Source organism: Haliotis asinina, chromosome 10 (genome assembly GCF_037392515.1).
Source record: "Haliotis asinina isolate JCU_RB_2024 chromosome 10, JCU_Hal_asi_v2, whole genome shotgun sequence".
Classification (NCBI taxonomy): Eukaryota; Metazoa; Mollusca; class Gastropoda; order Lepetellida; family Haliotidae; genus Haliotis; species Haliotis asinina.
The window spans coordinates 50,695,001-50,709,349 of NC_090289.1; the positions used below are offsets into that span (position 1 = coordinate 50,695,001).

The window sequence follows — 14,349 nt, forward strand, 5'->3', positions numbered from 1 at the left end:
TACCTCAAGAAACACGATGCACAGCTCAGTACTGTCTACTTCAACAATGTTGCAGCCATGTGGAATTATTCAACAAACATCACGGACAAAAACAAGCAAAGAATGGTAAGTGACGAGCTAAATCAATGTTGCAGGTGTCCGCGGAGAGTTGCGCACATGTAATAAGTTTTTCTCATGGTTGTTGTCTTTGAGGCTCTTCTTAATACCAGCATTTCTCTGTGCTCTCACACCTCATGTTGGGAGTCGAAACAACTGATACTGCAATATATATCAGTAGATTATCAGTACCAATTTATTACGTAAGGTACCTGCCCATTCACGACATTGTGGGATCCGACGCCATATCATTAACCATACTATGTGTCGCGCCTACTTTAACTCCATTTTAGTGCTGAAGGTATAAATGTTGATTTTTCTTTTTACATTTACTGGCTATACTCTTAGTTGCATTTCTTTAATCACAACAAGAACGGTGGCGACGGACCAGCATTAGACGCCACGTAGTCTAATTTAAACATGACACTTGGCAGTTGAATTGTAAAGCTTGCGATACAGTTTCATATGTTTCTCAGCTTAATCAAATGACAGTGAAGCTGGTGTACATATGCTGTAGGTAGATGACGCCAATCCGACCGAATGTAACTCTGCTGGGGGCGGTGTACTGCTATCTGGAGTAGTACTTCCTGACGGTGGACGTTGGCTTCTACTCTCCCTCACTAATTAGTCCACTACTTCCTGGCACGGTGGTCCTCTTTCTTTGACGCTGCTTTTCTCAACTCTCTCATGTGGTATCAAACCATTTTCTGTATATAGTAGACTCCCATCTTAAACAAGGCACCTGTCTCATTATTTGCTTGTGTGTGTTCTCAATTTCAAGTTCGAAAACATTTTCATGAATTGTCTCGCTTACTGACATATTTAAAATATCAACTCATATATTCTATGGAATAATGTATTTATATGTATGTGTATTTTTTTAAATTCAACATCCACTCACGCATATCCGGAACAAATCAAATATGTGTTTCATGAAATGTCTATTTGTGTATCTGTTAATGTAATAACATCGTTTCCACGCTCACTCACTCACTCACTCACTCATACTTCGTACAAGTCACGTGGATATTTTACTACATATATCTAGGCATATAATATTTGTCTTTCACGCGATGCATGCATGCCACATTAAACATCTATTGGTATAGCTGTTGATTTCATTTACCTACCTAACGTATCAACCAGTCACTCACTCACCCACTTAATGCACACCGCATTTTACCCGTTTGCTAAATTTACATCCTTAAAAAAATAAGACACGTCATGGAACAAGTACCATCAAAGATATCTACAAATACTGTTGAACTACGTCAGACTGAGCTAAAAGCCAACCTTAACACTTTGACTTAGCAGCTTTATTTTTAACACGTTTCAGCGGCTTTGGTTTGACGAAGTGAATCTCAAGGCTCTGCAGTGAGATATTACGCTAAGTGAATGAACTGTATTAAACTCCCATTGATTCGAGTGACGGTAGAAAGCCTCATCACTTTAATGTTGTTTCAGACGTCTTGTGTCTAGCCTCCACCGGCATGATGGACCTGGGGGTTGTCGGGGTGAATAGAGAAAGTAACTATCGATTATTTGAGTTATGGGAGAAATCTTAACCGCTCACCTTCTAAACTGTAAAATCAGGTGACTGCACTATAAATACGTCTCGCGAGATAAACCAAGCTGAAGTATATCCCTGCCGTAGCCTGGTCACCTTCTGTGGAACATCACTCAGTCCGCACTGAGTAATGTAACGATGAGGGCTAAAGGTAGCGATTTAGAAGTCTTTCTCAATTGAGACAAATAAATGTCAGCATGACAGTTACGTAAGGCAACATATTCGGTTTGCGAGTCAACTCAGAACTCCGTGAAAGGTAATAATGTAATTGGCGACTTAATTCCTGACATTTGCCCAACATGTTGCGTAAGGTTCTGACACAAAGACTGTCACGGACATGTTGCGCGAGGTTCCGATACCTAGAGCAATGACAGACAATCATGGACACGGACATGTTGCGTGAGGTTCCGATACAAAGAACAATGACAGACAATCATGGACACGGACATGTTTCGTGAGGTTCCGATACAAAGAACAATGACAGGCAATCATGGACACGGACATGTTTCGTGAGGTTCCGATACATAGAACAATGACAGGCAATCATGGAGACTGACATGTTTCGTGAGGTTCCGACAGATAGAACAATGACAGGCAACCATGGACACGGACATGTTGCGTAACGTTCCGATACATAGAGCGGAGTGAAAGATTGTTATGGACACAAGACATTGGGTGTCTCAAATGAAACGAAATGTTTACTGTACTACGGACGATTCCAATATGCTCATATCAGATCTATCTTTTGAACACGACTTTATGTTACTACGGAAATTCCAATATATTTACACCAGCTATATGTTTCAGAAAAATTATGTTAGTGCACTACCAAAAGGGAGGTAACTGGATGCAGAGTAGTGTATGATATATCACTTTTTGGGTGTCTGAGACGCAACGTTTGTCCTTAGAAGCCATGCAGATGAACTCCGGGTGAACATGACTACTAACAGCATTAACGAGACGGTCATTATAACCAGGGAATAGTTACTTTTGTGCCCAAACTCATTTGCAAATGGCATTAGATTTAGCCTGGCATTATAACCAGTTTGCACTGCATATTTATACCATATCTATAATTTAAACAAAACTTCATGCCTTTGCACTAAGGATAATTGCAATATATTCCATATTAATTATTCGTGTCAGTCTATATGAAATTACACATATGCTGCTGCTGCTACTACTGCTACAATAACAACAACTACTACTTCTACTACGAGAAACACAAGTAATACTGCTTCGTCAGGGCGATTCATGTAACTGTTCCCACTGGCGTTATTTCCCTGAGCAGGTTTCTATACATGACGACTCATGTAACCGTTTAATAGATCGGGCGTATTCCATGTTGTACACCAGTAGAGACACATATAATTAACAGAGCGATGAAGCGACCAATTCAACTGATTCTAATGTCTTTGCAGAATTGTATCCAAACCTTGAAGGATATCTGCCGGTCGAATAGAATATTTAGCTAAATCAGTCTAAATCATGTGCTCCATTTATTGTGTGCTTCAGCCCCAAAGCTGCACATTAGTAATGTCTTTGACGTTGATTACACGTACATCCTCACACAGCCAAGTTTGGGTTTCATGGCACCTGACATGCAGCAAGAAGTACTGAGATTCATTTGTAAAGTGCTCAAATTTCAAATGATATTAGTGGACATGGGTCCCTGTAAAAGATAAACTAAAAATATTGAAATAAGGAAAATAAACTTGGAAAACTTCAGATTCAGCAAGCAAAGTCAGGGAAAAAAGTGAATGGCAACAGCTGCTGCCAGACGTGCCAAGAGTTGCACGAACACAGTGGCTTGCGACTGAGATCTGAAAATCCTCCTAGAACTATAGTCTTTCTGTTCCTAACACGTTATTTCGTAATTCTAGGCACGGCATGACTCTATTTAAGCAACATTTATTGCATTCTCTGGAAACCAAGCCATCAGCATGTTTCGGTAATGCCAGAGTAGTCCGTGGTATATCTCTCTATGGCGCAGCGTTATCAGTGCCACTCGGGACACCAGCACAACACTTTGGTCTGGCATTTCCAGTTCAATTATCCATTATAAACAACCACGCCAGCAATTCTCCGATACACATCCGACATGCGTGCGTATTGGTGTGGGCCAGCAATCGTCATTCCTTACTATCTCATATATTTCAGGTATGCTTACTGAACATTTTCTGTTCCTTTTATATATAAACTGAGTTCGGATATTTGTACTCGTCAAAAGCTCCTTATCTGCACAAGATGGTTCGCTGTCCAAAGGCTCTTGAGGTGTACAATGAACTTTTTTTAGTGTAGTCGCATAACGGTAGCATGTATATGTTGTCATCGTGCGTATGACGTTAACCCTTAAGCTTAGTCTGGCGGTATGGGGAGGGTGCAGCAACGCCGGCAAGGATGCTGGCAAGGACGGTGTTGGTACGTGGTAGTGATACTATGTGACACTAGGCAAGGCAGAAGGGGAACCGGACAGGGGCACTCTCGGATGCTGGCTAGGACGGTGTTGGTACATGGTAGTGATACTATGTGACAGTAGGCAAGGCAGAAGGGGAACAAGGCTCTTTCGGATGCTGGCCAGGACGCTGCTGGTACGGGGTTAGAGTTGTGATGGTCGGGCCCACGAACGCTCAGACGCACGCGGTTACAGAACGTACCTGACCGGACGGGAGAGATGCCCACAGAGGAGGTATTTTACCGCTTTACTGCACGTCTAGGTTTGGGCGAAGTCACGAAGAGTTTTTTCCCTTTCATTTCACAGAATCCGCCGGGTTTACATTCTCTTGGGAACCCTTGGCTGCACACGAATCACTCCTCGGTATTGTGCAAAAGAAATGTAGGAGCTTGCTCGACAAAGACACATGCAGTCAACTGAGCTCATTACGTGTTTCATCACTTCAGTACCATTTTCTTATAAATGTGTGCGGATACTTAATGTGGCGAAACAAGGCAGTCTTGTGTCATGTCTCTACGACGATATTTCGCTCGGATTATTTGTAAACCTGGTCAATAATCAGAACACATAGGTGCACATCAAGAATATACCGACGTGTGTACAGTCAGGCTCAGTCTGTTTCAAGCTGCTGGCATTTCCTTTACGAGCATGTTTGCTGAGCTCTCAAAAACATCTCACGTTTACATATAATTTCTTTCGTTTGAGGAACGAATATAAATAAAATCATTTTTTCCTTGTGTACGAAAGTACTACTTGTTGATGTAAGAATGACCGCTAGATGGCTTTGTTAAAGGTATATAAGGATAGGTGGGAGTTCGTAGTGCATTCTCAGCTGCGGTGCGCTCGAGTCTTGTATTAGCCTGTGGTCGAATGTGAAAGACATGTGATCACTTTGCGTTCGGTGATTTTGCTTTCAGTGTTTGATGGTTGAGTCATATGTCGTACGTGTCAGCGAGCCATGATGATACGTGTGAGAATATGTATATCGTATGTGCTGACGAGCCATGGTAATACGTGTGAGCAATGGCTTGCTGTGTGTGCTGACGAGCCATGGTAATACGTGTGAGTACTGGCATATTATGTGTGCCCACGAGCCATGGTAACTGGCATATTGTGCCTGGCTGTTGAACTAAGATAATACGCGTGAGAATATTGTTTGTGCGAGCTGACGAGATAAAACATTTGTATATGGTGTGAGATGACAATACGTGATCCTGTTTGTATATCACACGAATGACATTGTCGTAAGTAGCAATGAGGACTATGGTATTTTGATCGAGTATGTATGATGTAGAGTTTATGTTCATGGCGATGATGATGGTGATGATGATGATGATGATGATGATGATGTTGGAATTTTTGTGGAAATAAATAGGAATGCACCGCACATGACATGCCATATAACTGTTGTCTTGTTTGTAGTATTGAGTGGAGTGTATAGGAGAAATACATTTGTACTTACTTCTCTGACTTGAAGTTAAGTTATGCTCCATACTGTGTCTTACATCGGCTGTGTCGACGTTCGGCTGTGTCGACGTTCCGTGACGTCTTTTACAGTGATATACTTGAACAATACGAACAATCCTACAACAAATTCACGTTAATGAACTTATCACAATTTATAAACATAGACTTAGATGAGAGAAACGTCTTACCAATTTATCACTAGATGTTTAGGTTTTGCGTTCCACGTGCACATAACGTCATTGTTGATATGCGCATTACGCTGTAAGGAGCTTCAGTTGCAGTTAGTGTACATTGGACATAATGAAATAAATGTCTATAGCGACGACAGTAAGGTATATTATTATTATTATTTGCATGTTTCTGCTGTTGGTGACAGTGACATTCATGAGAAAGATACTGATAAATAAAATCATGGTAACAGATTATCAACCCATGTATCATTAACATAAAATGGCCCAAAGAAGTGCATTCATCAATTAGATGTTCTTTGGCGTCGCATAGCCGCCTTCCATCCGTACGTACCTGTATTTTTTAAGGCATAGCCCAAACATTTTATCACACCTTTGCATGAACCTTTGAGAAAGAAATTTGTAACACGAGTAAAGTCATTTTTTGGCCCATCGATTGAACTTTTATACTGTAAACCTCACACGTAATGGCCGCCGTACTGATACGTTGCCGCTTGAATAATTTGACCTTCCTAGAATCCAGTGACCAACATCACGAGCATACTACGCCACTAGAATACCACGACAAGTGTCAATCAACCATATCAGCAAGCCTGATCACCCGATCATAGTCGCTTTCTGCTATAAGCATGGATTGCTGAAAACCAGTTCTAACCGAGATCTTTACGGATGCGCTGTGAATTTAATTTGAAGCTTGATTGACTCATGTCATCGAATCTCAATTCCGCAGATTGATGCTCACTCATGCTGCTGATCACTGGATTGTCTGGTCCAGACTCGATTTTTTACAGACCACATACTTGGAATGTTGCCGAGTGCAGCACAAAAACTAAACTCACTCACTAACTTGAGGACCATTAACCTCCATGGCTTAGCTACGTGTTGTATATCATTACGCTGGCCTGTTTGACACAGAAATATTGATCTGTATATTTCGACCTCCGCTTGGACTTTCAGCTTCTGTGCCTCAACCAGTGGTGTAATGACTGATCATTACGCAATTCTAAGCTGTATGTATTATTACACTGAAGAATCAGTGTCCCCTATGCCCTGCTGTCTAACACATTATGCAAGTCAAGATAACATGTTGGTATCCCTGATGGACGACAGATGAGATAGGAGTCTGCATCACTAATGTATTAATAGCCGGTCGTACATTCGCTGTCTGGGAGTCCCCCCTTGCGTTTTTCCTTCAAAGCTTGATTAAACAATTCAAGAAACGTTGTAGACACTCAAAGAAATCTTCTAACTGGGACGAGTCTGTTGGTATCCACACCACGCCCTTTGCTTGAAATATTTACACCTTAGTAATCACCCGCATGGTCTGTTATGCATTTTGTGGTCGGTAGTGGACGCTGCCAGTAGCACAGGATACAGAGATGCCTTCATATTTTCAGCACTGTTTTTTTTAGGTTTGGAATCTGATTTGGTAGATGTTCGAAACATTGATTCAATAAACTATTGAAATAGAAAGAATTCAATTTTGAAATCCTCGACTTGGATTTAACAGGTTTGAATGTACAATTGCAGGTGGATGCTAACCTTGAAGAGGCCGCGTTTACCAAAGAGTCTGCTACAAATGCGTCCATGTTTGAATGGTGGAACTACCAGAACGCCACGCTGCAAAGATGGTTTGCTACCATCGCAGATATTGGTATCGCCGCCATGCCGGACAAAGTCAAACTGAAAAGGGTAAGGAGCACAACAACCTTTAACGCGAAGTGGTTGTGATCACCAAAATACAAACTAGCGTTTATTGTTTAATATGGTCATTCGCTGTGCGACTGAATATGTTGCATAACAAAAGACGTCTGGGCCATGTGATCAAGTGATTGATATCATAGTTGACTTTCGGCATCGTCGGGGTGTTATGACAAGCAGTTGACCAAGTCGCCGTGTTCTACTTCTCGATCTGTTATGTCCCTTGTTTCGATCAGGATAAGTGGCTTGAGACCACTTGAGAATCCATTGACCAGATGACACTTGACATCTAATGTGTATATTTATTTTTCACAAGCTACACTTGTGATACAGCAAGAACACTCGTAACTTTACATACTCAGGAAATACTTCCATCTTTTAATGTTAGGAATAGTTGCCTTACTGTAATACATTTGGTAGATTCACAAACTGTACGCGGCGCAACCCCTTCGTTGCCATAAGTAATCGGTTTTAGATCAACATTCCATCAAAATCACGACGAGGAGAAATTTTAATCACTTAGTGAACCTATGTGGGAATTCGAACCGTGGTCATTATCGTGACGAGGGAACTAGGTTATCCAACAACCCCTGTTATCGTAAGGGATTTCTGCTGTAGGCGGGGGCGATTGTGCAGATCTGAACCAACATCCTGAAGTAGTGTTCATGAATCACTGTGGTACTGGACAGATAAGGAATTGCATCGGGTATCAATTGAGTAACTAACACGTCAAGCTCGGAAATGTACTCAACACGTTTGTCGACGTATTGAAACACAGGAGAATATGATGTACACTTGTTTCCTTGCAATTAAGAGCCACCCTGGTATAGTCGTATATTGTATCTTCGGCTTATAATACTCGAGTGTCGTGGCAGGAAAGTGAAAAGAGTTGAGAGGAATTATGTCTCATTGTCCTGGAAGGATGACTGAGTCGCATCTCCATCAGGAGTTTTGGATGGTGGCACCATTCTCGATAATGGTAACCAAGAGTCATTGCTAAACCTGTAATATGAGGTTGATCAGTGTTACTTCACTGCCGGTAGCTATGGAAAATACATTGAACTGGACTTGTTTTCAGCTGAACAACATTCTTTCGGAGATGGAGGAGATCTACAGCACGGGCAAGGTGTGCGTCAAGGATGACATGTGTCTTGAGCTAGAGCCAGGTTTGTTTATTTGTGTCCTGTTCGTTGTTTAACGCCCGATCAGCTATATTCCGCTATTTGACAGAAGCATATACTTGTCATATACTTTACGAGTGTCAGATGGGTGCACAAATTACGTGACCTTGACTTACTAGATGCCCCATTTCCCTTTTAAGTGGATGATTTTGACAGACTGAACACGTTGATGCTGGCACATAGGAGCCTCTGAGCGTGTGGGTTCAAATCCCGGACGGAACTCAACGTAATACAAGAACTAGACTATGCTTTCTATAAGGCATTGTGCATTCATACATTGTTTTAATTGCTTGAAATACAATGTCATTCTGCAGGTCTTACTCGTTTGATGGCGACGTCACGTGATTACTGGGAGCTGACTAACGCCTGGCGAGGTTGGAGGGAACAAACTGGCAACAAGATGAAGGATCTGTATGCAGAGTTTGTTGTCCTTAGCAACGAGGCTATCAGAGCAAATGGTACATATACTCGAACTGCGCTATTTCGAACTCCCTTGTAAGGTGCTTCGCGTATATTCGATACTATGACTATATACTACTGACCATACTTAATTCGTATGCATACAGGATTATAACCAGATTACATGATCATAGGCACTAGTAAGTAATGACTTCATCGAGACTGGAATATTGGCTACATTACAAAATTAATGTAATTCAATAGTTCTGTCATATTTCACAAAGCAGGATCCTTTCGCAGTATTGCCTGGATATTTTATGAATGATAAAACCGTCGGCCTAATGAGCTGATTAACTGTATCGACTCATTCAGTCCGAATATCAGTATCTCGAACCACAGGCAAACCTTAGCGCAAATAGGGTTGCGCAACAGAGAAAATGATGACCGGTCTTTCTAGAGAGCAAAGGTTGGCAACGTACTTCCCAAGCTTCAGTTCTAAAATTATTTTTAATGTCAATATAAAATATCAAACGTAGACACCAATTTCCTCACAAGGTTGTGTTCTCAGATGTCCAACCACATATTTAATAATTACTCAGCTACATAATATTTTATTCAACATTTTAGGCGCCATTCGTGACGTGTCAAATCGTTCCTCGCCTCTCTTACCCTGGCCGGCTTCCGGTTTGACGGAGTGAAGGAACAAGAATAAGCAGATATTACAAAGAATTATCATATTGCCTAATTTTGCCATGGCACTGTTACAGATAATTTTCCCTATCTTCCGCCGTTATTGTTAGAGTTTTCGTAGCATTATTCTACAAATGACTGAATGAAACTGAGGTCTCCGCAAGAATTCCATATTTCGGACATGTGATTCAACAAGCATACACAAATGGCTCTTAACATGTTGAATTACCAATTTACCCGAGCACGATCCATCATCAGTGTGCCAATGGCACTACATGTATATTCAAATGGGGCTTGTTCTTGAGCTGAGTGTTTTATACACGGCAGGTTATAACGACACTGGAGCCTACTGGAGGTCGTGGTACGAGAGCGACACCTTCGCCTATGACGTGGAACAGCTGTTCCTTCAGTTGGAGCCGTTGTACATACAACTTCACGCCTACACCAGGAGGCATCTCAAAAAGGTGTACGGGGAAGAGATCTTCCCGAAGGAAGGGCACATTCCAGCCCATCTTCTGGGTGGGTATCATCTTATCCTTTGTTCCAAGCCGTAAATAGACCACACGATGGGATGAACACAACAGGCGGAACAGCTGTTAAGATCAAAACGGATCGCTTATCTTGAAAACGACTTCATTCTAAATCAAACACATTTTTACAGAGGGGCAGTGAGTAGCCTAGTGGTTAAAGCTTTCGCTTGTTACTCCGACACCGTTCGATTTCCCACATGAGTGCAATGTGTGAAGCCCATTTCTGGTGTCCCATGCTATGATGCTGCTAGAATATTGCTAATAGTGGCGTAAAACCATTTCTGACAAAACAATATTGTCATGCATACTTGTAACTGAACTAGTACTGCATTCGCTAAGCAGTTTCCATGTCTGAAACCTGGTCGACCAGTTTTCCCCCCCAAATTAAGTTTTCCAAAGTTACGGACTAACACTTCTTGGATGGAAATGGTCACCGTCACAATGTCAGTTTACCGTGTACGGCACTTGCCCTAATATATTTATAAGGTCAGGCGCCATTTAACCATTTGATACAGGTTGGTATTTCTTATGCATTATTTTGTACACTTTATCATTCATGTATGAAGATAGCGCCACGGTAGAAACTCGTTTCTCGTTTTGAGCTGACCGGCGTTCTGTCTCCTAGGCAACATGTGGGCTCAGTCGTGGAACAACCTGCTCGACATTCTCCAGCCGTTCAAGGACAAGGAAAGCGTAGACGTCACTCCACAGATGAAGGCACAGGTGTTGTATCCAGTAGACATAAGAGAGGGAGCGAGTGGGTTGTGTTTTACTTCGTTTTCAACAAAATCCAAGTGATATGAGAGAGAGTGGGAGGGAGAGAGTGAGAGTGAGAGAGAGAGAGTGAGAGAGAGAGAAAGAGAGAGAGAGGGTGGAAGAGAAGATGGGAGATAACTGATAGTCATGACTGAGGTTACCAATTGTCCGTTTCAGAACTATACTGCACTGAGGATGTTTCACACCGCGGACGACTTCTTCCGGTCACTCGGTATGAAGCCTATGCCACAGCCGTTCTGGAATCGCTCCATGATAGAAAAGCCTAAAGATGGTCGCTCTGTCGTCTGCCACGCTTCTGCCTGGGATTTTTACAACGGCAGGGACTTCCGGTGAGTGGAACTAGATCTATCTACAGGCCCTGCATGTAAATGCTGGCATGACTTCAGATGCCTGAGAAAGTATACGTATTGCCTTATACAACAACTGAGATGGGAACTACCGTTGGGTGTAAATTCGTATGTGTATAACCTCAGTGACGTTGTTGTCACTGCGTCCTTTTTCAAACCTGCAGCTTTTACATAGAAGCCGTAAACTGATTAACGACAAAATCTTTGCTGTGTATGGGTGGCGAAAGCTAATGTTCAAAGCATCCGCTCCTCACACTGAAGACCAGGGTTCGATTCCACACATTGGTGCAGTTCATGAAACCCATTTCTGATGCCGCCTTGATATTGCTGGAGTATTGCTAAAGGCGGTGTAAAACTACACTCACTCAGTTACTTTACTTTGTGTTTAGAAGGTTGACCACGAAGACACCCGGTGGTCACTGGCATACCCACCTCGTTGATCCCAACGTTTCGCTCCTTTCGTACATTATACCTATTTCCTGCACCCAAATACACGTGTGTCACCCGAACGCATTCCTAACTCGGAGGACGATTACATATCTATGAGTGAATGAGTGAGTGAGTGAGTGAGTGAGTTTAGTTTCATGCCGCTTTTAGCAATATTCCAGCAATATGACGGCCGGCGACACCAGAAATGGGCTTCGCACATTGTGCCTCAAAGATAATCCCTGCCTCTGTGTTGTGTAGAGTAAAGATGTGCACGGACATCACGATGCTGGACTTAATCACTATCCACCACGAGATGGGACACGTGGAGTATTTCCTCCAGTACATGCACCAGCCAGTAGTGTTCCGAGCTGGGGCTAATCCAGGTAATGTTGCATGTTAATATATTTGAGTAATGGTAATTTCCCAGCTATTGAGAACATCGTTTCCATAACCACAGGGAAGTATGGCAAACCACAAACGATGACGATTCCACCAGTGACTTGATGCACCTCTCTCAAATAGTAGTGATACAAGTTGAACGTTTACTTGCAACCCTTACTCGCTGTTGGATAGTTGCAGCGTGACTTGGATTACGACATAATCCAACGGACAAGTATTACATATAACAGTTATTTTACACACAAAACTACGGTCCGTTTGATTTGAGACAGAGGAATTGCTCACTAACACAAAATCTAATAATTGCCACATGAGGTCGACAGAGCAGCTCTGATAATTTGACACCCGAATAAATACGTTGTCTAACAAACAATCATTTTTCTGTAGCTGATAAGTGGGTTGTGTGTGTGAGTGTGTGTGTGTGTGTGTGTGTGTGTGGGGGGGGGGTTTGGGGGGGTCTGGGGACTTTCTATTAGAATATTAGAACAGCCAGGTGATCAACAAGTGAGGGTAGTGAAATTTTATTTCCTCACGTGCAACTCGCACACCCGGCTGTTCTACTAGATTTCTGCTAGGTAGCAATTCATTGTCTCTTCTGAGGACGTGTGATCTTTATGAACCTCCCTGTAATTTGAATTGCTGGAAATATCAGGATATATGCAACTAAAAGATGAACAACTTTATTGGTATGACAGTGACGTTTCGGTGCAGGTTATCAAGGAAGTGCTTGATAACAGTGTTAGAACCTACACAGAAACGTCGCTCTCATAGCAATAAAGCAGTTCTTCATCCATATAGTGTCATCCTTAGTTACTGCTCCAACTTCTAAATGTCCCTCAAAGTAGTTACGGTTTACCTTTCATGAACGTTTTATCATTAGTACTTATAGTTATGTTATTTAAGTGGAGGCAAACACATGTTTTGTTTGTAGGATTTCACGAGGCAGTGGGGGATGTATTGGCGTTGTCAGTTGCGACCCCCAAACATCTACAGTCCATTGGGCTGTTGTCAAACGTGGAAGAAGATGAAGGCAGGTTATTTGTTTGCTGATCAGTACTGGACGAGAACTCAATCAGTAGTACTTTGTGTATTTGCTGAAAGCATTTCTATTTAATATGTCTTAAACCACGTAAAATCGTCTTAAACAAACACATATTTGGTAGCCTATGTTATCAACATTTGTCAGTATTGCAAACCAACGCAACATAGCTGCAATATTGTTTTTGTATTGCAATAGCAGCGACAAAACCACGTCCACATCCATAAGAAATCAATACTACGTTGTAGAGAGCACGTCACCTACATGTTAACTAACTGAATAACATTTACGACTATTTCGGCATTCTGGCGGGCAGCAAGTTCGTCATGATGCGAGTTACTGTTGTTTACACAATGTATTTTTTCCAACCCCCGTTCTGGAGAGCGTCTACAACATCAACGATACAAACAGCACAACACTAAGCGACATTGGAGACCATTTTGACGGCAATGCTGATGTCCTAATCAACTTTTTCCACCCACCTTTGCAGAGAGCGACATCAACTATATGTTAAGCATGGCTCTAGACAAGATCGCCTTCCTGCCATTCGGCTATCTGATGGATCAGTGGCGTTGGAGTGTGTTCAGTGGTGAGACGCCACAGAGCTTCTACAACACTAAGTGGTGGTCCCTCAGGTAAGTCACGAGGTGAGGTACAGATGGGAGACGCTATAGAGCTTGTACAACACCAGGTGGTGGTCCACCAGGTAAGTCAAGCGGCGAGGTACAGATGGGAGACGCTATAGAGCTTGTACAACACCAGGTGGTGGTCAATCAGGTAAGTCACGCGGTGAGCCGTGGATGATAGACGTCACAGACCTAGTGAAACACCAGGTGGTGGTCCCTCAGGTAAGTCATGAGGTGAGGTACAAGTGAGAGATGCTACAGAGCTTGTACAAAACCAAGTGGTGGTCGCACGGGTAAACCATGATGTAAAACAAGTTTGTGATACACTTACCTAATACTTCAAAGATATTCTACTATATTAAGTTGTTTTTTGTGGGTGAGAAGGTGAATGATACAGGTGAGAAATGCCAACCATATTCAAAACAAGTAGGCTGCAACTCCAAGAGGTTAAGCTGCAG

At 42.3% G+C, this 14,349-nt stretch overlaps 1 protein-coding gene across 1 annotated transcript in view; it reads left to right on the plus strand.

The window, feature by feature from the left end:
- The window catches only part of LOC137298757 (uncharacterized), a 91,251-nt gene that overhangs the window by 19 nt on the left and 76,883 nt on the right, over positions 1-14,349 (plus strand). Inside the window, exons 1-10 of the mRNA XM_067831033.1 lie at positions 1-105; positions 7,304-7,465; positions 8,553-8,640; positions 8,970-9,113; positions 10,072-10,263; positions 10,900-10,997; positions 11,208-11,380; positions 12,086-12,210; positions 13,158-13,256; positions 13,756-13,900. The exon at positions 1-105 is cut by the window's left edge and continues 19 nt beyond it. Of these exons, the coding sequence (XP_067687134.1) occupies positions 58-105; positions 7,304-7,465; positions 8,553-8,640; positions 8,970-9,113; positions 10,072-10,263; positions 10,900-10,997; positions 11,208-11,380; positions 12,086-12,210; positions 13,158-13,256; positions 13,756-13,900 (1,274 nt within the window). The 5' untranslated portion in view covers positions 1-57. The remainder of the gene's footprint in view (positions 106-7,303; positions 7,466-8,552; positions 8,641-8,969; positions 9,114-10,071; positions 10,264-10,899; positions 10,998-11,207; positions 11,381-12,085; positions 12,211-13,157; positions 13,257-13,755; positions 13,901-14,349) is intronic.